Source organism: Malaclemys terrapin, chromosome 3, assembly GCF_027887155.1.
Source record: "Malaclemys terrapin pileata isolate rMalTer1 chromosome 3, rMalTer1.hap1, whole genome shotgun sequence".
NCBI classification, from domain to species: Eukaryota; Metazoa; Chordata; order Testudines; family Emydidae; genus Malaclemys; species Malaclemys terrapin.
In genome coordinates this window covers 25,150,477-25,177,654 of record NC_071507.1, presented here as the reverse complement: position 1 = coordinate 25,177,654, position 27,178 = coordinate 25,150,477, and the positions used below count along the sequence as shown (strand labels likewise).

The 27,178-nt window shown below is 45.7% G+C and overlaps 1 protein-coding gene across 7 annotated transcripts in view; it reads right to left on the bottom strand.

Annotated features, from left to right (window-relative positions):
* The window catches only part of PPP4R3B (protein phosphatase 4 regulatory subunit 3B), a 121,385-nt gene that overhangs the window by 52,673 nt on the left and 41,534 nt on the right, over positions 1-27,178 (bottom strand). For 5 of the 7 annotated variants that reach the window (XM_054023283.1, XM_054023280.1, XM_054023282.1 and 2 more), the window contains exons 13-15: positions 23,045-23,184; positions 21,933-22,117; positions 608-807 (exon numbers count right to left, since the gene is read on the bottom strand). In XM_054023283.1, coding sequence (XP_053879258.1) covers positions 608-807; positions 21,933-22,117; positions 23,045-23,184 — 525 coding nt within the window. Of the gene's footprint in view, positions 1-607; positions 808-20,798; positions 21,478-21,932; positions 22,118-23,044; positions 23,185-27,178 lie in introns of those variants that run through there. The other 2 variants (XR_008444432.1, XM_054023284.1) reach the window with 2 other exon arrangements.

Genomic DNA, 27,178 nt, shown 5'->3' with positions numbered 1-27,178 from the left:
GAGCTTGGGGATAAGGTAGTAAGTTGACTAGAGATTAACCACTGGTCTCTCACTGTAATATGAGTCTTCAACTAAGTACCAACCAAGTCCTCTGTCTGCTTAAAGGCATTAGCATGAATTCCATAACTGGTTCCATCGATATAGACAGTTCAGAGGAAACAGAGTGTCTTGTTAATGCCACATCTCAGAAAACAGTAAGAAAAATGTTTCCGTTGAGATAAAGGAAATCTGGTTATCTCAATAACTTAAGACTCCTGCCATGACTAACAGCTTGTTTAATACTTGGGAATTTGAGCCCCTCATGTCAGCTGGAAATGCAAGATTGGTGACTAGTTTGTAAAATCTACAAGAGCTTGGAATTGCTAAAAGAAAGTGTTTTTACGCTCTCCAAAAATTAGTAAAATGTGACTGGACTTGAAATATTTTATACTTAACTAGTCCATCAAAGACAGACTGCCCTCAGTCTTGTTTCTATTGTCACACAATACAGGACTTAACACAGTACAAATCAGTATGGTTTCATTAACGTGTTAGAAAGATGAAAACTCATACTCTTACTGTTTCTGGAGTAGGTAATGTCTGCTTTTACAAATGCAAGTTCTCTCACCTTAGCGGTTGTTACCGCTGTAGTCAAGTTTGTGTTCTTTGAAGAGGAACCATTAGAACTTGCTGGTGATGTCTGAGCTGCTACAGATTTGTTTGTACTATTTGCTCCATTAGCTGCACTGGCAGAGTGGGAAAAAGTGAATTTGAATCCACCAGCTGAAGTCCTTTTTGGGAGATTCTCTTTGTCTTCACTCTCTTTAGCTGAAGGACAAACATTTTAATATACATCAATTATACAGGTTTTTCACAAACCTACACCCCCTTTGAAAAAGTCACTTTACACTATGTTGCACACCCACACTGCAACCCAGAAAATAGCTGAATTTAAACTAAACAGCTGCTGAAAGGCATCTTCCAAAGAAGGGGGAATGGAATCAATGTCCTAAATATAGGACCAGGCTAAGTAGGTCAAGCAAAGGTAAATCTGGCCAATCAGGAGTGTTTGGTAAGAATATAGAAATGAGTCTAATTCACCCTGCAAACATGAAACTTCCAATCAACAGCATCTTTTGGAGAAAATTAACCAAATTGGCAATTGAAGAAGTTTCTAGTTCCAATCTTGTTCTCAAAAGCATATTAACATTTTATTTACTGACTAGAATAAAAAAATATTTTTGCTTAGAATTTAGAGAACAAAACAAATGGTTGTCATAAGTATTAACATGAAAACACTCCACACAGGAGAGGTTACTTATTGGTACAGTAACCAGAGTTCTTAAAGGTATTTTGTCCCTATGAGTGCTCCACTTTAGGTACATGCATGCCTGTGCACTTTCAATTAGAGATTTTTGGTTCATGGGTTCTGCACCAGTACCCTATATAGCCTTGTGCTCTGATCGAAGGGCATATAGGAGAGGGTGGACTTCCTGTTCCTTCTCCATCACGAAATCTGGCCAGAGGCAAGGACTCCGAAGTAGAGGGGATGGAAGGCAGGTAGAAGAACACCCACAGGAACAAAACATCTTGAAGAACTCCAGTTACTGTACAAGTAAGTAACCACTCCTCCTTCAAGTTGTTGTTCCTATCAGTGCTCCGCTTTAAGGGACTTCTGAAGAGTGCCCAAACTAAATCTAGTACTGATTCAAGAACAGATCCATCAAAGGCTGCATCTGCCCTGGAAGCACATCTGATAGCACAGTGCTGGGAAAAAGTATGCAAGCACAACCAGGTGGCAGCTTTACAAATGTCTGCAGCAGTCTGTATGTTTTTAGTCAGAGAAACCGAAGTTGCCTGGGCAGTCGCCCTCGGGTGTGTGCGTGCGCGCGCACTTAAAAAGCTTCATAACATGCCAAAATGCACCCTGAGACCCATTTTGATCGTCTTTGGGTGAAAACATGCTCCCATTGTCCTATATGTGAAAGAGACAAAAAAAGACTAGGAGAGGCTCTGAAGGGCCTAGTTCTTTTGAGGTAGAATGTGAGGGCTCTTCTTAAGCCTATAGTGTGAAGACTAGGTCTTCCTTTGAAACATGAGGTCTGGAGTGGAAGATTTGCAACTGAACATCCTGGTTGATGTGGAAGTCCGACGACACCTTGGGCAGGAAGCAGGAATGGGCATGTAGAGTCACCATGTCCCAGTAAAAATACTGGGCAGGCTGGATCTGCCACAGGGGCTCCCAATTCCCCTAACCTTTCTAGTCAAAGTGATGACTACGACAAAGGAGGTTTTGAAGGACAAATGAGGAAGGGTATTTTCTCTAGTTGAGAATTAAGCTAAAGGTCCCAACACGGAGCAGGACCTCTGGTATGAGGAAAAAGTTTGGTTAAACCCTTAATAAACCTTGAAGTAATAGGGCATGAGAATACTGAAAAGCTAAACTAGCAGCCAGGTGGACTTCGATGGAGCTCAGTGACAAACCCAAGGTTTTTAAACTCAGCAGGTACTCTACTATGAGATGATGCCTGCTGTAGCAGGACTAAAATTGCTTCCACTTTTGCAGGCAAGTCTTTCTTGCAGAGGGTTTCCTACTATTCAACAGCACATTCTGTATTTAAAAAGAACAATCCATTTCTACACCTGAGAGCCATCGAGGACCCAGGGCTTGAGATGTAACATGGAGAGACTGGGATGAGTCATTGTCCCCAATTCTTGGGACAGGAGGTTTCCTGTCAGAGGCAAGTGGAGAGAGGGACTCAGGCAAGTTCAGCTGCCCTATTACTAGAGAAATTCTCCAGCCTCCATTTTGTCTGCTTGATCTGTATTCTGAATAAGCAGGAGCTACTCCACTCTAAGATGAAAGCTGCAGATCTTGAGCAGGCGCAGTACTAACACAGGATGATAAGTTCAGTTAATTGGCAGAATGTTCAGGAGTGCCAGGATGGCGCTCGGGCGAAAGGCCCAGTAGGTGAATGGGTCAGCAGAATCATAACTCTGAAGTAAACAGCAACAGTAAGTATGTACAGAACAAAAGGGGTGACAGAAAGGTCAAGCTGCCTCAGCCTGAACTGACTTAGGCCAATTTGGGGCTGCCTCTTCTGATAGAGGAAGATGAGGTAATGTGTATTAGAACTGTATAAAAAGACTGTGCTGGCAGTCAGTCAGGAGCCTGCGAAGAAAGCAGTCGGGGGAAGACAGATGAAGAAATTAGAAACCAGCAAGGAGAGCTGCTAAAGAATTATCAGAAACTGGGCTTGTCTGCACTTACCGGGGGATCGACACAGCGATCGAAGCACTGGCAGTTGATTTAGTGGCTCTAGTGAAGACCCGCTAAATCGACCGCAAATCACTCTCCCATCGACTCCTGTACTCCACTGGATCGAGAAGAGTAAGGGAGTCAACGGGAGAGCGTCTCCCGTCGACATCACGTAGTGTGGCCCCCGCGGTAAGTAGATCTAAGCTATGTGGACTTGAGTTATGCTATTGACATATGACAAATTGCATAGCTCAGATCGACTTTTCCCTATAGCGTAGACAAGGCCTAGTGTAGAGACAGAGAAGAAGACCAGAACAAAATGAAGCTGACTAACCAGAACTGAGCAGCAACCACAATTAAAGAATTCCAAAACGTTTATAAAAAGTAACAGCAATTAAAGGATATCAAAGGATTTATAGAGTAAAGCAGTAACAGCAATTAAAGGATATCAAAGGATTTATAGAGTAAGTCTGCCAGCTTTTAAATATAATTTTTAGTGTAGTCTAGCATAGTATTTAATGTGTATGCTTGAAATATGTGTGTGCGTTAATAAGAATGCATGAAATAGTTAATTGCAACTTACGTAAAATTTAGCGTATAATTTAAGAACTGTCTGCAATTTGTTACAAATTGGCCATTTGTAGCAAACTGCTTTGCTTAGAATAATTTAAATTGTATGCTACTGCAGTTTAAATGCTCTAATTTACAATTAGGGATTTGTGTCTGATTTCAATTTTTAGATTACCGTATAAACTTGTTCATAAGCCGAATATTTTTGGTAAAAAAATGAGACATCAAAGAGCAGGGGTCAGCTTATAAATAGGTCTACTCCAAAATTTGATGATTTTAAACTCTATGGCAGTGGTTGGCAATCCATGGCATGCGTGCCAAAGGCAGTACACAAGCTGATTTACTGTGGCATGCTGCTGCCAGCCTGGTGTCCCTGCCACTGGCCCCGCTCAGCCCACTGCCGGTCTGAATGGATGGAACCCCGGGCCGGCAGTGGGCTGAATGGGGCTGGCGGCAGAGACCCCGGCTGGCAGGGGCCGGCAGACAGAACCCCAGACCGGCAGCAGGCTGGGTGGCTCAGTCTGCTGCCAGCTGGGGTCCCAGCCGCCAGCCCCGCTCAGCCTGCTGCCGGTCAGGGGTCCCAGCCGCCAGTCTGCTCAGCCTTCTGCCAGTCTGGGGTTCCATCCACCGGCCCCTGTAAATGTAAAATATATTATTGGCACACAAAACCTTAAAATTACTGCGAATAAATGAAGACTTGGCACACCACTTCTGAAAGGTTGCTGACCTCGTTCTATGGAATCATTGAATTGAATATCTAATACATTGTCGTTTTGTTTACCTGGAGCGTCTGCAGGCATGGAGCCCCTCAGCTCTCTGTGGCCACAGTTCGCCGTTCCCAGCCAATGGGAGTTGCAGGAAGTGGCGCCACTTCCCACAGCTTCCATTGGCTGGGAACGGCAAACCGCGGCCACAGGGAGCTGAGGGGCTCCATGCCTGCAGACGCTCCAAGTAAACAAAATGTCCCCACTCGCCACTGCTTTACGCTGACGGGCCGGGATTCAAAGTTTTCCAACCCCTGAAATATAGGGTCAGCTTATGAAAAGGGTCATACAGTTTTTGCTATTTTTACCTATCCATTTTGGGGGGTCAGCTTATAAACGAACGACCTAATGAACGAGTATATACGGTAAGGATTCATTACTTTAATAAGAAGACACTTTGTTTTGGAAAATATACCTCGGGTGTCAATCACCTTATTGGAAAGTTATATCTGTGTCCTTGGTGTTTCCTTAACAACCCTGGAAACTCATACTTTCGGAAGAACAGACCAACGGGGTATTAGGGAGGTTTTTAGAGGGGGGTCCCAAAATCTATTTTTTGGGGTAACAGCCCCAAAGAATGGAAGAGTACTAGGTCCTTGGTGATTGCTGATTGTACCTTGGGGAAGGAACGACCTTTGAGAAGCCATTCGTCCAGATGGGAGAATGCAATGACCAAGAGGACCTTTGTAAAGGTCTTGGCACAGCTGAAAGGCCAAGGGGAAACACTCAATACTGATAGTGGTCGCTGCCAATCATAGAATCATAGAATATCAGAGTTGGAAGGGACCTCAAGAGGTCATCTAGTCCAACCCCCTGCTCAAAGCAAGACCAATTCCCAGCTAAATCATCCCAGCCAGGGCTTTGTCAAGCCGGGCCTTAAAAACCTCCCAGGAAGGAGACTCCACCACCTCCCTAGGTAACGCATTCCAGTGTTTCACCACCCTCCTAGTGAAATAGTTTTTCCTGATATCCAACCTGGACCTCCCCCACTGCAACTTGAGACCATTGCTCCTTGTTCTGTCGTCTGCCACCACTGAGAACAGCCGAGCTCCATCCTCTTTGGAACCCCCCTTCAGGTAGTTGAAGGCTGCTATCAAATCCCCCCTCATTCTTCTCTTCTGGAGACTAAACAATCCCAGTTCCCTCAGCCTCTCCTCATAAGTCATGTGCTCCAGACCCCTAATCATTTTTGTTGCCCTCCGCTGGACTCTTTCCAATTTTTCCACATCCTTCTTGTAGTGTGGGGCCCAAAACTGGACACAGTATTCCAGATGAGGCCTCACCAATGTCGAATAAAGGGGAACGATCACGTCCCTCGATCTGCTGGCAATGCCCCTACTTATACAGCCCAAAATGCCGTTAGCCTTCTTGGCAACAAGAGCACACTGTTGACTCATATCCAGCTTCTCGTCCACTGTGACCCCGAGGTCCTTTTCTGCAGAACTGCTACCTAGCCATTCGGTCCCTAGTCTGTAGCAGTGCATGGGATTCTTCCGTCCTAAGTGCAGGACTCTGCACTTGTCCTTGTTGAACCTCATCAGGTTTTTTTTGGCCCAATCCTCTAATTTGTCTAGGTCCCTCTGTATCCGATCCCTACCCTCTAGTGTATCTACCACGCCTCCTAGTTTAGTGTCATCTGCAAACTTGCTGAGAGTGCAGTCCACACCATCCTCCAGATCATTAATAAAGATATTAAACAAAACCGGCCCCAGGACCGACCCTTGGGGCACTCCGCTTGAAACCGGCTGCCAACTAGACATGGAGCCATTGATCACTACCCGTTGAGCCCGATGATCTAGCCAGCTTTCTATCCACCTTACAGTCCATTCATCCAGCCCATACTTCTTTAACTTGGCGGCAAGAATACTGTGGGAGACCGTATCAAAAGCTTTGCTAAAGTCAAGGAATAACACATCCACTGCTTTCCCCTCATCCACAGAGCCAATGACAAACTGAAGTACACATCAGTGAGCTGGATGCATTGCAATATGAAAATACACATTCTGAATGTCAAGGGCCACAAACCAGTCCCGATATAACATAGTATTATTGTTGCTATGGTTACCATTCTGAACCTCTATGATAGAATGAATGTGTTCAGAGTCCTGAGGTCCAGGATTGGTCTCCATCCTCCTTTCCTCTTGGGTACCAAGAAGTACCTGGAGTAGAACCCTTTCCTGATGAAAGATGGGGAACTAGTCTGATCACCTCCAGAAGGAGGGATTGTAACTCCTGCGTTAGGAGACCCTTGTGAGAAGGGTCCCTGAAAAGGGAAAGGAAGGGGAGTGGAGGAGGATGGATCTGAAGAGAATGGTGTAGCCTGATGTAATGTAATGATTTATAGCATCTGTCTAATGTGATGTTCTCCCGAGAAAGTCTTCCCTTTTTCAAGATATCGCTGGGGGAGGTGCGGGGAGGAGTGTAGCAGGAGGGCGGTGCAACATATGACCCAGATGATGGAAGAACTCATGACCTTCAAATGAACGGTCAAAACAGATAGTTACAAGTTGCTTACTGAAAGAGGACAGCAGATGATGGGCCCTTCTTGTTGAATCCAGGCCTCTTCTTGGATGGTTGTATGATTCTTTGAAAGGTTTCGTACTGGACTGGGTGAGACGGTTTGGCTGTGACCTGATGAATTTTCTCTTAGTTGCAGGGGCACTGATGTCTAGGGATTAGAGGGTTACTCCAGAGTCCTTCAAATAGTGAAGGGAATCATCCATGGCATTGCTGAAGAGCTTGGGGCCTTCTTGTTGTGAGTAGTTGATCAGGAGCAATGTTGTCTGTCTCTCTCATTTATAGCGTTGCCTACCATGAAATGTGGGGTGGCATGGGAGGAGTGGTATTCTGAGCCGTTGGAGGGTACACAGTATTTAATCATAAAAGTGTAGGACTGGAAGGACATCAAGAAGTCCAATCTCCTGCACTCCAGGCAAGACTAAGTATTATCTAGACCATCCCTGACAGGCGCTTATCTAACCTGCTCTTAAAAACCACCAATGACAGAATCCACAACTTCCCTAGGCAATTTATTCCAGGGTTTAACTACCCTGACAGGAATTTTCTCCTAACTTCCAACCTAAACTCCACTTGCTGCAATTTAATCCCCTTAACCTCTGAGGTTAGGACAAGAAGCAACAAGAACAATTTTTCACTGTCCTCACTAAAACCAACTTTTACATATTTGAAAAGTATTATGTCCCCTCTCAGTCTTCTCGTCTCCAGACTAAACGGAGCCATTTTTTTTTTCCAATCTTTCCTCATAGGTCATGTTTTCTAGACCTTTAATCTGGACCTTCTCCAATCTGTCCACATCCTTCCTGAAATGTGGGGCCCAGAAGTCGACAATACTCCAGTTGAGGCTCTCTCAGTGCAGAGTAGAGCGGAAGAATTAATTCTTGTGTCTTGCTTACAATACTCCTGCTAATGCATCCCTGAATGATGTTTGCTCTTTTTTTTTTTTTTGGCGCAACAGTGCTACACTGTTGGCTCATTTCGCTTGCGATCCATTATAACCCCCAGATCCCTTTCTGCAGTATTCCTTCCTAGGCAGTCATCTCCTATTTTGTATACGTGCAAATAATTGTTCCTTCCTAAGTGGAGTATCATGGAATCATAGAAGACTAGGGTTGGAAGAGACCTCAGGAGGTCATCTAGTCCAACCCCCTGCTCAAAGCAGGACCAACACAAACTAAATCATCCCAGCCAGGGCTTCCTCAAGCCAGGCCTTAAAAACCTCTAAGGATGGAGATTCCACCACCTCCCAAGGTAACCCATTCTAGTACTTCACCACCCTCTTAGTGAAATAGTGTTTCTTAATATCCAACCTAGACCTCTCCCACTGCAACTTGAGATGATTGCTTCTTGTTCTGTCATCTGCCACCACTGAGAACAGCCAAGCTCCACCCTCTTTGGAACCCCCCTTCAGGTAGTTGAAGGCTGCTAGCAAATCCTCCCCTCACTCTTCTCTTCTGCAGTAAGAGCCCAGTTCCCTCAGCCTCTCCTCATAAATCATGTACCCCAGTCCCCTGATCATTTTCATTGCCCTCCGTTGGACTCTCTCCAATTTGTTCACATCCTTTCTGTAATGGGGGAGGCCCAAAACTGGACGCAATACTCCAGATGTGGCCTCACCAGTGTCAAATAGAAGGGAATAATCACTTCCCTTAACCTGCTGGCAACGCTCCTACTAATGCAGCCCAAAATGCTGTTAGCCTTCTTGGCAACAAGGGCACACTGCTGACTTATATCCAGCTTCTCATCCACTGTAATCCCCAGGTTTTTTTCAGCAGAACTGCTGCTTAGCCAGTAGATCCCCAGCCTGTAGCGGTGCATGGGATTCTTCCTTCCTAAGTGCAGGACTCTGCACTTTTCCTTGTTGAACCTCATTAGATTTCTTTTGGTCCAATCTTCCAATTTGTCTAGGTCACCCTAGACCTTCTCTGCTAGATCAAAGAGCCCATTATTAAATATCTGTTCCCCATGTAGATGCTTACATACTATAGTCAAGTCAGCCCTCAATCTCTTTGTTAAGCTAAACAGATTGAAGCTCCTTGGGTCTATTACTACGGGCATGTTTTCCAATCCTCTAATCATTCTCCTGGCTCTTCATAGAATATCAGGGTTGGAAGGGACCTCAGGAGGTCATCTAGTCCAACCCCCTGCTCAAAGCAGGACTAATCCCCAACTAAATCATCCCAGCCAAGGCTTTGTCAAGCCTGACCTTAGAAACCTCTAAGGAAGGAGATTCCACCACCTCCCTAGGTAACCCATTCTAGTGCTTCACCTCCCTCCTAGTGAAAAAGTTTTTCCTAATATCCAGCCTAAACCTCCCCCACTGCAACTTGAGACCATTACTCCTCCTTCTGTCACCTGGTACCACTAAGAACAGTCTAGATCCATCCACTTTGGAACCCCCTTTCAGGTAGTTGAAAGCAGCTATCAAATCCCCCCTCATGCTTCTCTTCTGCAGATTAAATAATCCCAGTTCCCTCAGCCTCTCCTCATAAGTCATGTGCTCCAGCCCCCTAATCATTTTTGTTGCCCTCCGCTGGACTCCTTCCAATTTTCCCACATCCTTCTTGTAGTGTGGGGCCCAAAACTGGACACAGTACTCCAGATGAGGCCTCACCAATGTCGAATAGAGGGGAATGATCATGTTCCTCAATCTGCTGGCAATGCTCCTACTTATACAGCCCAAATTGCCGTTAGCCTTCTTGGCAACAAGGGCACACTGTGGACTCATTCAGCTTCTCATCCACTGTAACCCCTACATCCTTTTCTGCAGAACTGCTGCTTAGCCAGTTGATCCCCAGCCTGTAGCGATGCATGGCATTCTTGTGTCCTAAATGCAGGACTCTGCACTTATCCTTGTTGAACCTCAGATTTCTTTTGACTCAGTCCTCTAATTTGTCTAGGTCCCTCTGGACCCTATCCCTACCCTCCAGCGTATCTACCACTCCTCTCAGTTTATTGTCCTCTGCAAACTTGCTGAGGGTGCAATCCATCCCATCCTCCAGATCATTAATGAAGATATTACAAAACTGGCCCCTGGACCGATCCTTGGGGCACTCCGCTTGATACCGGCTGCCACCTAGACATGGAGCCATTGATCACTGCCCATTGAGCCAGATAATGTAGCCAGCTTTCTATCCACCTTATAGTCCATTCATCCAGTCCATACTTTAACTTGCTGGCAAGAATACGGTGGGAGAGCATATCAAAAGCTTGGCTAAAGTCAAGGAATAACACATCCACTGCTTTCCTCTCATCCACAGAGCCAGTTATCTCTGACTTGCCCTTGGTGAATCCATGCTGACTGTTCCTGATCACTTTCCTCTCCTCTAAGTGCTTTAAAATTGATTCCTTGAGGACCTGCTCCATGATTTTTCCATGGACTGAGGTGAGGTTGACTGGCCTGTAGTTCTCCGGATCATCCTCCTTCCTTTTTTAAAGATGGGCACTACATTAGACTTTTTCCAATCTCCCCTCCCCCCCAAAATCCCCATGGCCAATGGCTCTTCAATTACATCCACCAACTCCTTTAACACCCTCGGATGCAGCGCATGGACTTGTGCTTGTCCAGCTTTTCTAAATAGGGCTGAACCACTTCTTTCTCCACAGATGGCAGGTCACCTCCTCCCCATACTGTGCTGCCCAGTGCAGTAGTCTGGGAGCTGAACCTCTCCAATTTACCAATTTATCAACATCCTTTTTGAATTGTAGGAACCAGAACTGGACACAGTATTCCAGCAGCAGTCATACCAGTGCCAAATATACAGGTAAAATAATTTCTCTACTTCTACTCAAGATTCCCCGTTTATGCATCACAGGATCGCATTAGCTTTTTTGGCCACAGTATCACACAGGGAGCTCATGTTCAATGGATTATTCACTACAATACCAAAATCTTTTTCAGAATCACTGCTTCCCAGGACAGAACATTTTTTGTTCCTAGATATATATATTTACAATACATTTAGGTGTATTAAAATGCGTATTGTTTCCTTGTGCCTAGTTTACTAAATGATTCAGATCAGTCTGAATCCTGTCCGCTTCATTATTTGCCATTCCTCCAATTTCTGTGTGATCTGCAACTTTATCAGTGATGATTTTATGTTTTCTTCCAGGTCACTGATGCAAATGTTAAATAGCATAGGACCAAGAACTGATCTCTGTGGGCTCCCACTGGAAACAAGTTTGACGATGATTCTCCATTTACCATTACATTTGGACACCTATCAGTTAACCAGCTTTTATTCATTTAATGTGTGCCAAATCAATTTTATATCGTTTTGGTTTTTTAATCAAAATGTCATGCAGTCTATCATGTCAGCACTATTACCTTTATCAACAAAACTTGTACTCTCATAAAAAAAAAAAAAGATATCAAGTTAGTTTGACAGGATTTATTTTCCATAACTAGTGTCGATTTGCATTAATTACATTAACTCCCTTTAATTCTTTATTAAATGAGTCCCATGTCAGTTGCTCCATTATCTTGCCCAAGATAGATTTCAGGCTGACAAGCCTGTAATTACCAGGGTCATCCCATTTACACTTTTTAAAACCTAGCACAGCATTGGCTTTCTTCCAGTCTTCTGAAACCTCTCCACTGCTCCAAGACAGATTGAAAATAAACATTAAAGGTCCAGAGACCTCCTCAGCCAGCTTTTAAAACTCTTGGATCCAAGTTATCTAGACTTGCTGATTTAAATGTGTCGAACTTTAGTAGCTTCTGTTTACCATCCTCCAGAGATACTAATGCAATGGAAAGTGTTATCACCACATGACAAGACTATATAATCTGTTTTCCCTCCAAATATAGAACAGAAATATTTATTAAATACTTAATTGTTAATTATTGTTAATAATTCTACAATTTCCATCTAGTAATGGACAAATACCAGAGGATTCTTTTTGTTTTTAATATATTTTAAAAATTCCTCCTTATTGTCCTTAATTCTACTGGCCTGAGTTCTCCTTGTGTCCCTTGGCTTCCCTTATCAATTTTCTATGATGCTTAACTTCTGACTTACTCATTACTATCAACTTTCCCTTTCTTCTATTTATCTGTGAGTGTATAGATAGATATAGCTGCCTTCACTTCTCCTCTAAACCATGTTGATTTTTTAACCAGTATGGCTTTTTTCCTCATTTGTGCTGTTTGGGCATCTAGTAAAGTGTTCTTGAATTATTCCAAATTACTCGTTTTCCTGGTCAATTTTTTCCTCCCAGCTGATCTGGCTTAACTATTTTCAGCTTTGAAAAACTAGCTCTATTAAAGCATCCAGTATATACATTACTGGTCAGGACTTTATTTTGCTTGCACTTTATAAATCTGATCAAGTCATGATAAGAAGTTATTCACGTTGTGCAGTAATGATGGTTCTTTGATACGTGTCCCCCTATGGGTGTTCTACTGTAGGTGTGTCTGAATCCCTGCACTGCTGATTGGAGAACTTTGGTAGCCGTGTCCATTGGGCCTGTGCCTGGACTGTGTCTCCTCATGCTGCACCACAAGGCTAGCCAGCGCTAGCAAGCTAACTGTCCTCAGCGTCTTCTCTATTGCAGTCATAAAAGGAGAACTCCTAAGTAGAGGGGAGGAAGGTGGGTTGTGGAACACCCATAGGGACACATCTTGAAGAACCATCGTTACTGCACAAGATAACTTCTTCGAGTAGTGTCCCTATGGGTGCTTCATCGTAGGTGACTCCCGAGCAGTACCCTTTTTGAAGGGACTTTGGAGTTGGGTCAAGTCCTATAGAGCCAAAGATGGCATCAGAGGCCGAGTGCCCAGTGATCACATAATGTTCTGCAAAAGTATGGACTGACGCCCTGTCGCCGCTCTGCAGATCTCTGTGATAGGAACATCCTTGAAAAAAAGCGATGGATGAGAAGACTGACCTTGTGGAAAATGTACAGATTGAGTCTGGGTGTGTGTGTGTGTGGGGGGGTCACATTATGAATTTGGTAGCAATTCAAGACCTATTTGGAGAGTCTTTGGGCTGATACTGCTGAGCCCTTGGGGCTTTCTACCACAGAAAGGAAAAGTCTCAGAGACTTCCTGAAGACTTTTGTCCTATCCAGGTAGAAGGCCATGGCTCTCCTAACATCTAGGATATGTAGTATAGCCTCCCTATTGTCTTGGTGAGGCTTGGGGGTAGAAGATTGGAAGGTGAATCGATTGAATCATGTGAAATGGAGAGGTTATGTTAGGGATGAATTTTGGATGTGGCCTGAACGTAACCTTGTCTATAAAGCTGCTCTTTCTCCTATTCTTCTGGCTGAGGTAATAGCTATCAAGAATGCCATTTTAATTGATAAATATGTTAGTGAACAGCTGGCCATAGGTTCAAAGAGGGGCCTAGTCAGCGCTTTCAGTATCAGGTTTAGGTCCCACATGGGGTATAAAGACAAGGTCGAGGGAAGAGGTTTATTATAACTTTAATGAACCTTTTAGTGGTTGGGTGCAACAGCATCGAGTATCCAAGCTGTAATAGCTACTAGACAGACCTTAAGAGATTTTAGGGATAATCCTGACTAAGGGTCAGAGCATATTCAAGATTACATGAAAGAGTTGCTGATATTGATAGAGATTTGTTGGGATGTGCACCAAATCTGAGACCTGAACCATTTCTGCAGGTAAGTATGTAGTGTGGAGGACTTTCTACTGTGTAATATCTCTTGTATTTTCCTTTGAGCATGAACTTTCTAGATCAGGGATCTCAAACTCCCGGCCTGCGGGCCATCTGCGGCCCTGAACCTCTCCACTGTGGCCTGCGGAGGAGAGATGCAGGCAGATACCCTGCAGACAATGTCCACTGTAGGCGCCGCCCCCATAGCTCCCATTGGCTGGGGGAGAGGAACAGAGATATCATCATTAGTTGCCAGGCAGAGTCAGCCATAGAGGCAGCATCACTTTTTTCCCCACAATGAATATAAACAAGTCAAAATATCAAACAACTATCTGATGCACACCTTGCTGCAATCCTAAAGGTTTCAACTGCACAGTCACGAAGGCCAAACATCAACAAACTGACAGAACTGAAACATTGCCAGGTATCTGGCAAACACTAAACTCTCTGGCAGGCGAAGAATTGTATGACAGCTTTATTATTTCTAAGAAATAAAAAATACAATATAAACATTTTCTTTTCTGAACACCATCTTCAGTGACATTATTGGCCCACTGGGAGGATTTGAGGACTGGCACTGGCTCTAAGGCAAATTGAGTTTGAGACCCCTGTTCTAGATGCTGAAACTAAGCAGGAGCCATGCTTTGAGGTGGAGAATCCCCAAGTTGGGATGTAGGGTACACCGTTGGGCCTGTGAGAGGAGGTGCAGAAACGTCCGGAGCGAGATTGTTGGCACGCTGCGAGCTGCGTCAGGTAAGGATATCAGGTCTGTCTCAATCAAGTAGGACCCATCAGGATGATAGGAGCTCTGTCCCTTTTTATTTTTAAACAGGACCCTCAGCAGAAGAGGAAAACAGAAAAAAAGCATAAAGGTCCTTGACCCAAGCAAGAAGAGGAGCATTGTCCAGAGAGTGCTGTCCCATCTCCACCCTGGAGCAGTAGCATGGGACATTTCTTGAACAAGTTGTGACATACTGATGGGTGCATCTCCCACTCAGGTTTGTGCAGGAATCTACGACTGAGGTGGTCTACTATAGAGTTTTGCATGTCCAAAAGGTTAGCCGCAGACGAAGTGACGTGAGAAGTGCACCAGTTCCATAGTCTCATTGCCTCCGTACATAGGGAGGGTGACATGCTTCCCCATCCCCCGCTGATGGTTGATGTAGTACATACAGGCTACGTTGTCTGTTAGGATCTTTGTATTTGATCCTGCAATCAGCAGGAGGAAATGGGCGGAGGCATTCATGACCACTCAGTTGTGTGTAGAGACATCTCCATAGGTGACCATTTGCCTTGAATCGTGAGGCAATTTAAATGTGCACTCCACCCTACGAGTTATGCGTTGGTGGAAGGAGCAATGATAGTGACGTGTGAGAAGGGGATCCCTTTGCACAGATTGGTCAGTTCCTTCCACCAGTTTACAAAAACAACAAGGAGTCTGGTGGCACTTAAAAGACTAACAGATTTATTTGGGCATAAGCTTTCGTGGGTAAAAACCTCACTTCTTCAGATGCAACTTTCCACCAGTTTAAGGAGTTTTTAATTCTGGTGGGTAGTGACAGAGGTTTGTCCAGCCTGTCCCTGTTTGGTCTGTAAACCGAACTAAACCATAGTTGGAGGCATCACATATGCAGTCTGGCATGTGGTATCTCTCCCATGTCTGCTGCCATATGTCCTAAGAGTTAGAGGCAGAGTCTGGCTGGTATCCATGGACTGTACTGAATGGTGCCTGTGAGTGAAACCAGAGATAGGAACTTGTGTTGAGGTAGGAGGGCTTTGGCCTGTAGGATGTCTAAGTTAGCCTCTACAGATTCTAGTGTTGAACTGAAGTGAGCGTTGACTTCTGGGTGTTGATCTGTAAACTCAGTTCTGTGAACAAGTGTATCATAGTGTCAACAGCTTTGTGGGCCTCCTGGAGATATCGGGCTCTGAGGAGACAGTCTCCAAATATGGGCAAATCATTATCACTTGCAAGCGTGAGTAGCTACCACAGAGAACTTTGGAAAAAGCTCTAGGGGCTGATGACAGACCGGAGAGGAGAAGACTGTATTGATAATGGCCATGTTCAAGAGCGAACCTGAGAAATCGTCTGTGAGCTGGTAGGATCGAGATGTGAAAATAGGTATCCTGGAGGAGGAGGGCCAAAAACCAGTCTTCCTGTTTCAATGTTGGAATGATCGTCAATAAGGTGACCATCTTGAACTTCTGAGTCTTGACAAACTTGCTGACAGCTCTGAGGTCCAATAAGGGTCTCCAACCTCCCTTTCTTTTGGGTATTATGAAGTAACAAGAGTAGAATCCCTTGCCTCGCAGATGCTGAGGTACTGATTCTGTGGCTCCTAACTGGAGGAGGAGATCTATCCCCTGTTGTAGTAAATTCTCGTGAAAAGGGTTCCTGAAGAGGGACGGGGAAGAAAGGTGAAATGGATGGGATAACCGGATTGGACGATCTGTAAAAGCCATTATCTGACATTATGCATTCTCAGGAACTGGGGAACACTGTCAATCGGTGGCCAAATGGGTATACAACCAGGGTCGATTGTGTCAGTTGTGGAGAGTGGTCTCACGGCGCCTCAACCTGCCCATCAAAAGTGATGTTTAGATGCAGGGGGTTGGGACAAGTTTTGTGGACCAGACTGTTTGCACTTTGGGAATTTCCCTTTTTGTCTCTGCGGTTCGTAATGGTGCTGAGGTCAATATTGAGCCGCATATGGTTTGTGTTGAGATTGGGAACTAAAACACCTCTTTTGCCCCAGAGTATAGATTCCGAGTGACTTTAGGGTAGTCCTGGAATCCTTCAGGGTACGAAGGGAGGCATCCATCTTTTCGGTGAAGACTTTTGTGCCCTAAGGAAGAACTTCCACTGTGGACTGCACCTCTTTCACGAATCCCAACAAATAGAGCCATGATGTCAGTCGCATCACCACCATTGTGGAGGTGGACCTAATTGCTGTTATCAGCGGTGTCGAGGGATGATTGTAATGAAGTTTTTAACACAGCTCTGGCAGTTTTTCAATAAAAAAATTTCAACCTGGCAGTTGACAATACAGAATTACAAGGGGGCCGAGGAATAGTTCTTCCTGCCAAAGAGATCCAGGTATTTCCAGTCTCCGTCGTCTGATGTAGCCCTACACTAGTGTTGCCTGCCACAGGAATGGACAGGGTCTACCATGATGGAATTAGGTGGTGAGTCGGGAAAGGAAATTATGTTCCTTTGCTGGGACATAATATTTTTTATCTGCCCACTGGAAAGCTGGAGCCACCAAAGCCGGGGTTTGCCAAACTGTTTTGGCCAGGTCTAAAACGGCCTCATTAATTGGAAGGGCAACCTTTGATACAGAGGAAGAGTGGAAGATATTGAGCAGTTGATGCTGGGTGTCTCTGATCTCTTCCAACTGTTTGTGAAGGGTGTCCACCACCCTCCTTGCCAGCTCCTGGAAAAGACGGACGTCATCTGCCAGAAATGATGGAGGAGGCACAACAACTTTGTCCGGGGAGGAGGAAGATTTGGCCTTAGGTACTCCTCTGTTCTGGCTTCCTCAATCTCCTGAGGTGGTTCAGAGGCCTGGATGCTGTAACTGACTGTTACTGTACTTAGTTCCCAACAGTCCGACGTTACATATGATCATGCTGGGCTGAAGGGCGATAGGCATTCCAAAAACAAAAAGGGGTGATATATCAGTCTCAACTCCAGATCTATCACCCTCGGGCGTACCTTCAAAAGGCCTGCCTAGCCCCGCTGCGATATCGAAGAGAGCCTGCCTGGGAGACTGAGGTGGGAAGGAAAGGTTGGCATCACTTATAGCCCTTCCCTTTTCTTTTGTAGGGCTCTTGCCTGGGAGGCACCGCAAACTTGGGAGGCTGCTGGGGCCTGAAGTGCTTCCTGGAAGCTGGAGGCCTATAAAAGGCCCAAGGAGCAAAAGATGGCCATCAAGTCCTTGAAGCGTTGAGTCTGTCTGTTCCGAGAACAGGGAGGTGGCCTGAAAGGGGAGGCCAGATGACTGGAGCCACGAACAGCGCCTCATGGTGACTGCTGACACCATAGTCTTGGTTGCTGAGTCAGCTGCATCCAGAGCCTCCTGGAGGGAGGTCCTGGCCACAGTCTTGCCCTTCTCTAGGATGGCCATGGACCCCTGCATTTACTCCTGTGGCAGGGAGTCCTTAAATTTGACAATGATTCCCACAGATTAAAATCTTACATCCTGAGCAGGGCCTGCTAGTTGGAGATACTTAACTGGAGACTTCCCATCTAATAAACCTTACATTCAAACAGGTCCAGTCTCTTGGGCTCTATTTAGGAGGGTAGCACTCAACTGCTCGGTCTGACCTGCTCATTCACCACCACCACCAAGGACACCAGTGGGGTGGGGGATGCGAGTAATGCTTTGTTAACAGGCAAGACCACTCTTGAAGGAGCAGCTGCAGCCAGGAGGTCTATTAGGCTTAAGCTACTCAACTTCTGGGCCCAAGTTCACAGCTACCCTTTTCAGGAACTTCTGTTGGGCCCTGAAGTCATCCTCTGGGAGGGGGTTATAAGGGAATGCAACAGCCTCATCTGGGGATGATGAAGAGGATGCCTGTGCCAGAGGAGGGGCTCCCTCTCCTCCACCATGTCCACTGGGGCCATTTCCTGGACATCGGCACCAGGGTCAGTACTGGAGTCCGGGTCCAGAGCCAGGCGGGACAATAGTTTGCCTTTCTGACATTACAAAGTATGAGAGTACAGGGAGAACCCCCCAAGGATTCTAGTACTGCCACTGCATCAGCCAGTGGCCTGGTGGCCAGGCACCGGCAGAAGAGCCAGTACCGAAGTCTGGTTTTTAGGCCCAGTACCCACTTGCTCCTCCAGGTAGTGCCGGGAAACTGGGGACCGGCAGCGGGCTGATGACCATTGCATTCGGACCATGGAGGGTTTGTCCCTGGATGGTGCTGCGCTGGAGCTTGCCACATCCTGCCCCTTTCTGTCCCCAGTCGCCTTGGCTCATGAGAGGCCTTGAGGGATCAGTGGGATTGGGAGGTACAGCAGGTCCTTTGCCACCTAGAAAGCCTCTGGATGGAAAGGAGCCAGCAGATGCCTGACCCCCTGGCTGCTCCTGGGAGTCAGTGATGGGTCCCGTATTGGACTCAGCGCCCTAGGCGGAGTTATTGGCACCATCAGAAACTCTGGAGAGAGCAAGTGGCCCGACCTGGGTCTCAATATGCTAGTCATATCCTGCTTGTCTCTCCTTTGCACTGGAGAATGCCATCTCTCAGTGCATTGTTTCTTATGCCTCTTCCTCTGCACCAGGGATGGAGAGCGGTGCTGGGAAGAGCCACATGCCGGGGAGCACACATGGATGTCAGGGTGCTTGGCACTGATTCAGAACAGCTTGGCTCTGAGGCCGGTCTGAGGGCCACCTCCACAAGAATGGCCTTCAGTCGAATGTCTCTATACTTTCTCATGCAGGATTTGAAGTCTCTACAGATCTCACACTTTAACATGAGACTCCCCTAGACATTTTAGACATCTAGTGTGAGAGTCACTAACTGGCATCGGTTTGCTGCACAAGGCACACAGCTTGAAGCCTGGGGACTGGGGCATGCCCAGCTCCTGGGGCGAAAAGTCTCACAACAAGAGGGACAGCTACTAACACTACTATATATACACACACTAACTCTAACTAAGAACTATATACATGGACTACGATAACTATACAAAATACAAACAGAGAAAGTCCAAACCACTGGGAAAGGAGCCTTGCTTAGCAAGAAGAGTCGTTCCAGCAACCGTCATAGACGGTAAAAAGAAAGAGGATGCGGGGCCTGCAGCACCATTTATACCAGTACATATGTGCACAACTCCAGAGGGCAATAGAACCAGCCCAACGGATACCACTGAGGAAAAAATCTCCAGCAACTGTGCATGTGGCGCACACACATATCCCCACCCACACACCTAGCATGGAATGGACATGAGCAAGCACTGGAAGAAGAACTGCAAACAGAAAAACAACAGCCTTAACTGACTGCTAATGGCTCCATCTCTAGCCAGGGGCAGTTGAGAAGGAACTGAGGACAGTTAGCTCATGCACGTGGGCTAGCCTCATGGCGCAGCACGAGGGGAGACCGCCCAGGCACAGGCCCAATGGACACTGCTACTGAAGTTCTCTCCCCCATTAGCAGCACAGGGACACGGACACAGCTACAGTGGAGCACCCATAGCAACATCATTCAAAGATGAACTTGTACCTAAGCTCTCAATTTTTAGTTCTGTGATCAGTATCTGTTTATCTGGTAGGACAAGACCTAGAAGAATTCCTCCGTGTTGGCTGCAAACACTTGAGTTAGGAATTTTTCATGCATGTTTAGAAATTTCAAAGATGTTTCAATACTGACAGCATGAGATCTCCAGCATGTGTCACTAAAACTGAAGTTCCACATGATCACGCAGCTTCCTCCCCCACTGCCCCACACACTTTATAGACAGATGTGTAAGGAGGTGGTCATTCTGTTCCCTAGTGTGATTTGGAGGTCTATAACAGTCTCCAACTAATTTTGTGCTTTAAAGACATTGATCCAGAAGCATTCAAGATCATTTTCTTCCAAGCTATTAGTGACAAACAGGTAATGCCATTTTTTTACTTAAAAGTACCACTCCTCCCTTCCCTTTTATCCACTTAATCCTTCCAAATTAGCATTTAACTATTGAGTAAGATTCCCATAGTGTGAATCATCGCACCAGGTTTCAGTAATACCAACTAGTTTTAATTTATGCTCATAAATGAGCAATTCCAATTACTTGTTTGTAACGGAGACTAACACTAGCCTATAGGCAATTCAAGAATTTCTTCTCTTCATGTTTTTGGTTCCTTGATCAATTTTGTTCTCAACCTCTTGACTGTGTACTGAGTACTCACATTTTCCCCCTTTTTACCCTTCCCCTTTAGTATTAGTTTAACCCCTCCTGACTACTCTAGTTAGTCTATTCCCTGAGGAAATTGGTCCCCATTCTACTGAGGTGGAGACCACTCAAACTATACAGCCCCCTCGACCCACAGAAAGCGGACCAATGTTCCACAAAATCAACACCCTCAACCTTACACCACTCACCTAGCCAGCAGTTCACTTCCAGAATCTTCTGCCTTCTTTCCAGGAAAGATCTCAGAGAAGACTGCTTTGACATTCCTTTTCTTCAGCATGCTTCTGAGCGCCCTGAAGTCATCTACTCTCCGCAATATATCAAACAACACAGAACGGGAGGAGGCGGCATAATTGCTCATCTGAGGAGGATCGCGACTTGTTCAATGGCACTGCCTCTTCTTCAGCTCTCCTTCTAGAGGATCCTGGGGTACCAGTGGTTGCCCCTCTTGGAGGGTCCTCTTGAGTAATGGTATCCTCTAGAGAACTGGTCTCCCTATGGGATCCAAGGAGTCAAGAAAGTCCAGTCTTATGGGACATAAGGGAAGGGGGAGGGACCCCAAGAGTGCTCCTGCCAGAGGTGGTGTTGGATCAGTCATTGGTTTCTGGAGTCTCTTTCTAGGTATACATCTTAGGGGAGCAATGTTCAAATGGAAAGGTAGTGGAATCCTGGGCAGAGATCTCAAGCATCTGAGGAGGTGGTATCCCCGGTTTTAAGGAGGAGTGGGGGGTTAATGGTGTCTGCACTGGTGTTTCATTGCTTGCATCTGCAGGTTTGGCAGCAGCAGGGTGCATGTCAGTACTGCCAGGAGATCCCTCTTGGTACCTCTCAGTAGAGGGGATTCAGGTTCTTCAAACATTTGGAAGTCCTCTTGCAACAGAAACCTAGTTAGTACTGGTGAAGCAGGGCACTCAGTGGCTGGTTGCAAAACACAAAAACAGGGCGAGCCGCGCAAAAGCATACAGCATATGTGGAAAATTAATAAAACAAAATGAAAAGGTAAGAATAAAACAAGCAAGCTGGCTAAAACTGAGGCTAATGTACTCAGAAAGGCTCAGTCTCTAACCACAGGAAGCTGAGAAGGAACTAGAGTTGCGTCTGCCCACCCCCATATGACTTTGCATTGGACCATGAAGATAAACAGGGTGCAGGTGCAGGCCCTGTTACCAAAAATCTCCAAACAAAATCGCACTGGTGTGTGCACACCTGAAGTGGAGCACCTATAGGGGACACCTACTCAAAGAATTAAGATGTTTATCTCAAGTCACATGATGTATGGTATACAACAGTTTTGTACTGCAGAACAGAAATTATAAATAAATTACCTTTTTTAGTTTCCATAAACTTTTCATAACTATCTGGAAAGTCATCCTCCTGTTTTGATTTCTCTATTGGAGGTACAACAGCTTCACCTTCTTCCTCTTCATCTTCATTGAACCACATTTCTTCATCCTCCTCTAAGGCTCTTGCATCTCGGCGAAATCGGTTACTACGCAATATGGATGGGACGCTGTAAGAAACAACCACAAATGATTCAAGCCTTGTCGCTGGTTTACAATCAATCAAACAAGGAACCATGAATGGTTGACACAGTATGGCTAAAGATCAGCACAGAAGCAACCTGAAAAAAGTATAACTCACTGAAGCACAATACTCGAAGACTGTACTAGCTCATCCTGGAAATAATTTCTTGATGCCTTGAAATGAATTTAGTGGGTTGATGAAGGCAGTCTACATCAGGTTAGTTATTTAGATTATAAGTGTCCAGATAGAATGTACAAGAATCAAAGTGCCCAAAAGGCGAACTCTACATGACAATGTCAGTAGTAAAGATTTCATAGAGGATTCTACTCTTGACCCTACCCAAGTTCTAGTAACCGCCACTCCAAATTAGAGTTTAAGTTTAATGTCAAATATGTCAGGATGGATTTAGAGCACACTACAAGATGCAGCTGTGTGTTATGAGCTATCCAACAGTGGCTTAGGTTGCACCAATTCAGCTGCGCTGCTGTAAGACCTCATGTAGCTGCTCTATGCTGTCAGGAGAGAGCTCTGTCATCGACATGGCGCTGTGTACACTGCCACTTATGCCAGCGAAATTTATGTCACTCAGGGGTGTTTTTTTCCCCCACACCCCTGAGGGACGCAAGTTTTGCCAACGTAAGTGGTAGTGTAGACATGGCCTGAATCAAATTTCTCTGATAGAAAACATTCCTTCCACCCTCAGCCACCCACCAATTTACTATTCAAGTTGGTCAGCTCTACAAGTCAGATTACTGTGTAAATTTAACGTGGAAACGAGAACGTGAAAAATAAAGTAATTCTACACACATCTAACTACTCTAGGGAATCCTCTAGAAAGAATATCCAGAAATGCTATTAGAATATTTTGTTTTATTACAAAAGTGAGTTTCAAGATGTGCAAATAATACAGTACCTGTTCAATTTCTGATTTTGTCTGTCTTTTTCTTGCTCATATTTAGTCTTCAGCCCCTTGAATGTCTGAACATATTCAATAGATTCAAGTGCCTTATAAAAGTTTTCAACTATATGTGCGGTAAGTGACTTGATATCTTCCTGCATAAGCACAAAACAATATTTAAATCTCAAATGTAATAGTAAGATACAGAAGGTTTTCAGTAAAGGCTATTGGCTTTAAAAGTTACTCGACTTGTTTTTCCAAAATGAAAAAATTATTGCAAATGACAAATGAGAAAGTTACTTCATTTCTCTTCATGGAAAAATTTAAATAAATAAATCTTTGAGATCAACAGAATTGCTTCTAATGTAAATGGAAAATGGATGCTTGAATTTATCTGCTCCTTAGTCTCACTTGCTGTCTCTTATCTGTGATATCAATGTGAGTGTTTTATACACGATTACGCCTTCATGTGAAAAATACAAGGCAAGAGCAAATAAACATGTAACATTCATATAATAATCACAGAGTTTTAATATCCACTTTATATGTAATGTAGTTAATGTGGAACAGTTACCTCTCAGTCAGTCTCTAATGAATCCCACTTTATGGGCCTGATCATTTCTTTCTGTACTAAAATGGGCAAAGGGGGAAGAGTCAAAAAATGCCCATGTTTGAATGAACTGAAAACCCAATGCATTTTCTCTTTTTGTGGGAAAGATAACAGCTACAGGTAGAAGACACTTTTCTCCTCATGCAAAGCCCAAAGATTCATTTGACCCCAAACCTATGGCTCTCAAGACATCCACACCAAACAAATGTCATCCCAGGTATTCCTGCCAGTCCCCTCCTTCCTCCCCAAGCAGCCCAAATAGCTTAGTGGTCGTGATGCCATTGGTACCATTTTCCCATACCTTTCCCTACAAGGGTAGTGGGTAGAAGTAGCAGGCCTAAAATTAACATTGCTCTAAGCAACACACACACACACACACACACCTCTGTACGTTTTTACAGCTATTACATCGGGGTGGGCAAACTTTCTGGCCCGGGGGCCACATCTGGGTGAGGAAATTGCATGCAGGGCCATAAATGTAGGGTTAGGGCAGGGCGGTTGGGATGGGGGTGCAGTGTACAGGAAAGGGCTCAGGGCAAGGGGTTTGGGAGGGGCTCAGGCCAGGGCGTTGGGGTGTGGGATGCAGGCTCCGGCCTGGCGTTGCTTACCTGGAGTGGCTTTGGGGTAGCAGCAGCGCTAAGGCAGCTTCCCTGCCTACCCTGGCCCTGCTGCTCCGGAAGTGGCTGGCACCACATCCCTGCAGCCCCTGGTGAGGTGGGGGGGGAGGGGCGGGCAGAGGGCTCTGCGCGCTGCCCTCGCCTGCGGGTACCTCCCCCTAAGCTCTCATTGGCCGCAGTTCCCCATTCCAGGCCAATGGGAGTTGCGGGGGCGATGCCTGCAGGTGAGGGCAGCGCGCAGAGCTCTCTGCCACCCCCCCGGGGCTGCTGTGCCGGCTGCTTCCAGGAGCAGCGTGGGGCTGGATCCAAAGCTCTGAGGGGCCGGATCTGGCCCGCGGGCTGTGGTTTGCCTACCCCTGTATTACATGCTGATTTCAAGAGGAGAATGTTAACCAATTCCCACCCCCCAACTTCTTGGCCAGACATGCTCCCTCAAGTCCTGCAGAACCCTAAACATGCCCATTTTCTGGATAGGGATTGCCAGCCACTCAAGGTGTTAAAAGCATGCTGTATTTACTGGCCTCTTTCAGTCTGCAAACATCAAAGTGGGTCTCCGAACAACCTCTTGGTCTGACTTTGTGGACCTTCAGGGCACACTGCAAGGCCCTTCTCTTTACCCAGCCTTTGGGAGGGAAGCTGAAGTAGGCTGTGTCTACTTTGTTTTTCAGCATGTAATTTATGTTAAATTAGACTCCTTTAGACCTATATTCACACCCACTTGCTGACAGGCAATTTATGCCACATAACTTCTCTGAATTTCATCCAATAACTATGCAGTCGATTAGTCAGAAGGATGTCTTTCTAAAAGACACAGGTTTACATCCTTTGTAACTAGTCTATTTTGGCCTCAGTCTGGAAGTACAATTTATGTGTGGGTGAGAAATAGGGATTAGAGGGGAGTAAAACGGTAGTCAGAATAAAGAAGTGTTTAAACTTCCTCTTTCCTTGTTACACAGCAGGTAACAAAATTACTGCCCATGGGTAAGTGGAAGGCCTTTCATTTCTGACTTTTCTGGTCAGAGCGCTCCCATATTAGGTATCTAAAATGTTCATTTAATAAAAAAAGGAAGTTAAACTCAAAAAGTCCCCATGCATACTGGTAACAGTTGACATTTACTCAACGAAAACTTTTGTGATAGCAACTCTTACACCAGACAGCTGACTGAGGAGAGCACTATTACTCGTGCTATTTTTACTTCATGATGATAGTAGGATCACTATCACTACATGTATTCAAAGTTGTTCAACCACCTATTAGGAATGGTTTAGGAAAAATAAAACCAAACCTCCTGAGTTGCAAGGAGACTAGAACTCCCTTTTCACTACAACACTTTGATTCTAGAACAAAAGCACTTTTTCCAGTTTAGATGAATAAGAAATTATAGTTTTAGTCTTAGAAGACATTTTACTGATTTAAAGATACCATCTTAGATCCAAAGTGATATGCAAGACCTACAAATATAGGATAGTCTTGTGGGAAACAGCTACAGGTAGAAGACAATCTTCTCATCTCCCAAAGATTCACCTGACCCCAACTCTATAGATCTCAAGGCACCCACACCGAACAAGTATCATCCCAGGTACTCCTGCCAGTCCCCTCCTTTCTCCCCAAGTGGTTTGGTGGTTGTGATGCCATTGGTGCCGTTTTACCATACCTTTCCCTAGGCAGTGGGTAGAAGTAGCAGGTCTAAAAAAGAGGGTTACACGCCTTTGTAACTGTTAGAGATGTGTTGCTCATATCCATTCCAATTAGGTGTGCGCGCGCCATGTGCACGGCCACCAGAGAACTTTTACCCTAGAAACACCCAGTGGGTCGGCTGTGGAGCCCCCTGGAGTGGCCCCTTCATGGCGCTGGATATATACTGCGGCCAACCCAGCGCCCCCCTCAGTTCCTTCTTGCCGGTTACTCCGACAGAGGGGAAGGAGGGCAGGTTTGGAATGGATATGAGCAACACATCTCGAAGAACAACAGTTACAAAGAAAAGTAACCGTCTTTTCTTCTTCGAGTGCTTGCTCATATCGATTCTAATTAGGTGACTCCCAAGCCTTACCTAGGCGATAGGGTCAAAGTGAAGTACCGTGGATTGTAGGATTGCCCTACCAAATGCTGCATCATCTCTGGCCTGTCTAACGATGGCATAGTGTGAGGCAAACGTATGCACCGAAGACCAAGTAGCAGCTCTGCAGATCTCCTGGATTGGCACCTGGGCCACGAAGGCTGCCGAGCCTGAGCCCTTGTGGAGTGAGCGGTGAGATTGGAGAATTGCTTCCATTTAACCATATAAGTATCCTGAGTGGAAGGTTTCCTGCTGCCCAACAGGACCTGCTGCACCAAACGAGAACAGAGGAGTTCAGAGTGGCTCAGCCATGCAGCATCCATGCCGTGAGGCGGAGACAGCACAGGTCGGGGTGACAGAGGCGGCCGCGATCCTGCATGATCAGGTCCGGAAAGAGAGGCAGTGGAATCAGGGCATCCACTGAGATCTCCAACAGCATGGTGTACCAATGCTGCCTGAGCCACGCCGGGGCGACCAGGATCAGTTGTGATCTGTCCCTGCACACCTTGATCAGGATCTTGTGTACAAGGGGAAACGGTGGGAAGGTGTAAAACAACCTACTTGTCCACGGGAGTAAGAAGGCATCTGTGAGAGCCCAGGGAGGGACCCTGGAGGAAGCAAAACGCCGGGCACTTCCCGTCGCTGCGCGAGGCAAAACAGGTCAACCTGGGGAAACCCCCACTTTAGGAAGATGGAGTGGACGACATCGGGGTGAAGCAACCGCTCGTGGGATTGGAAGACCCTGCTGAGGTGATCCGCCAACGTGTTCTGGACCCCTGGGAGAAACAACGCCACCAGGTGAATGGAATAGGCTACACAGAACTCCCATAGTCGAATGGCCTCTTGACAGAGGGGGGAGGAATGA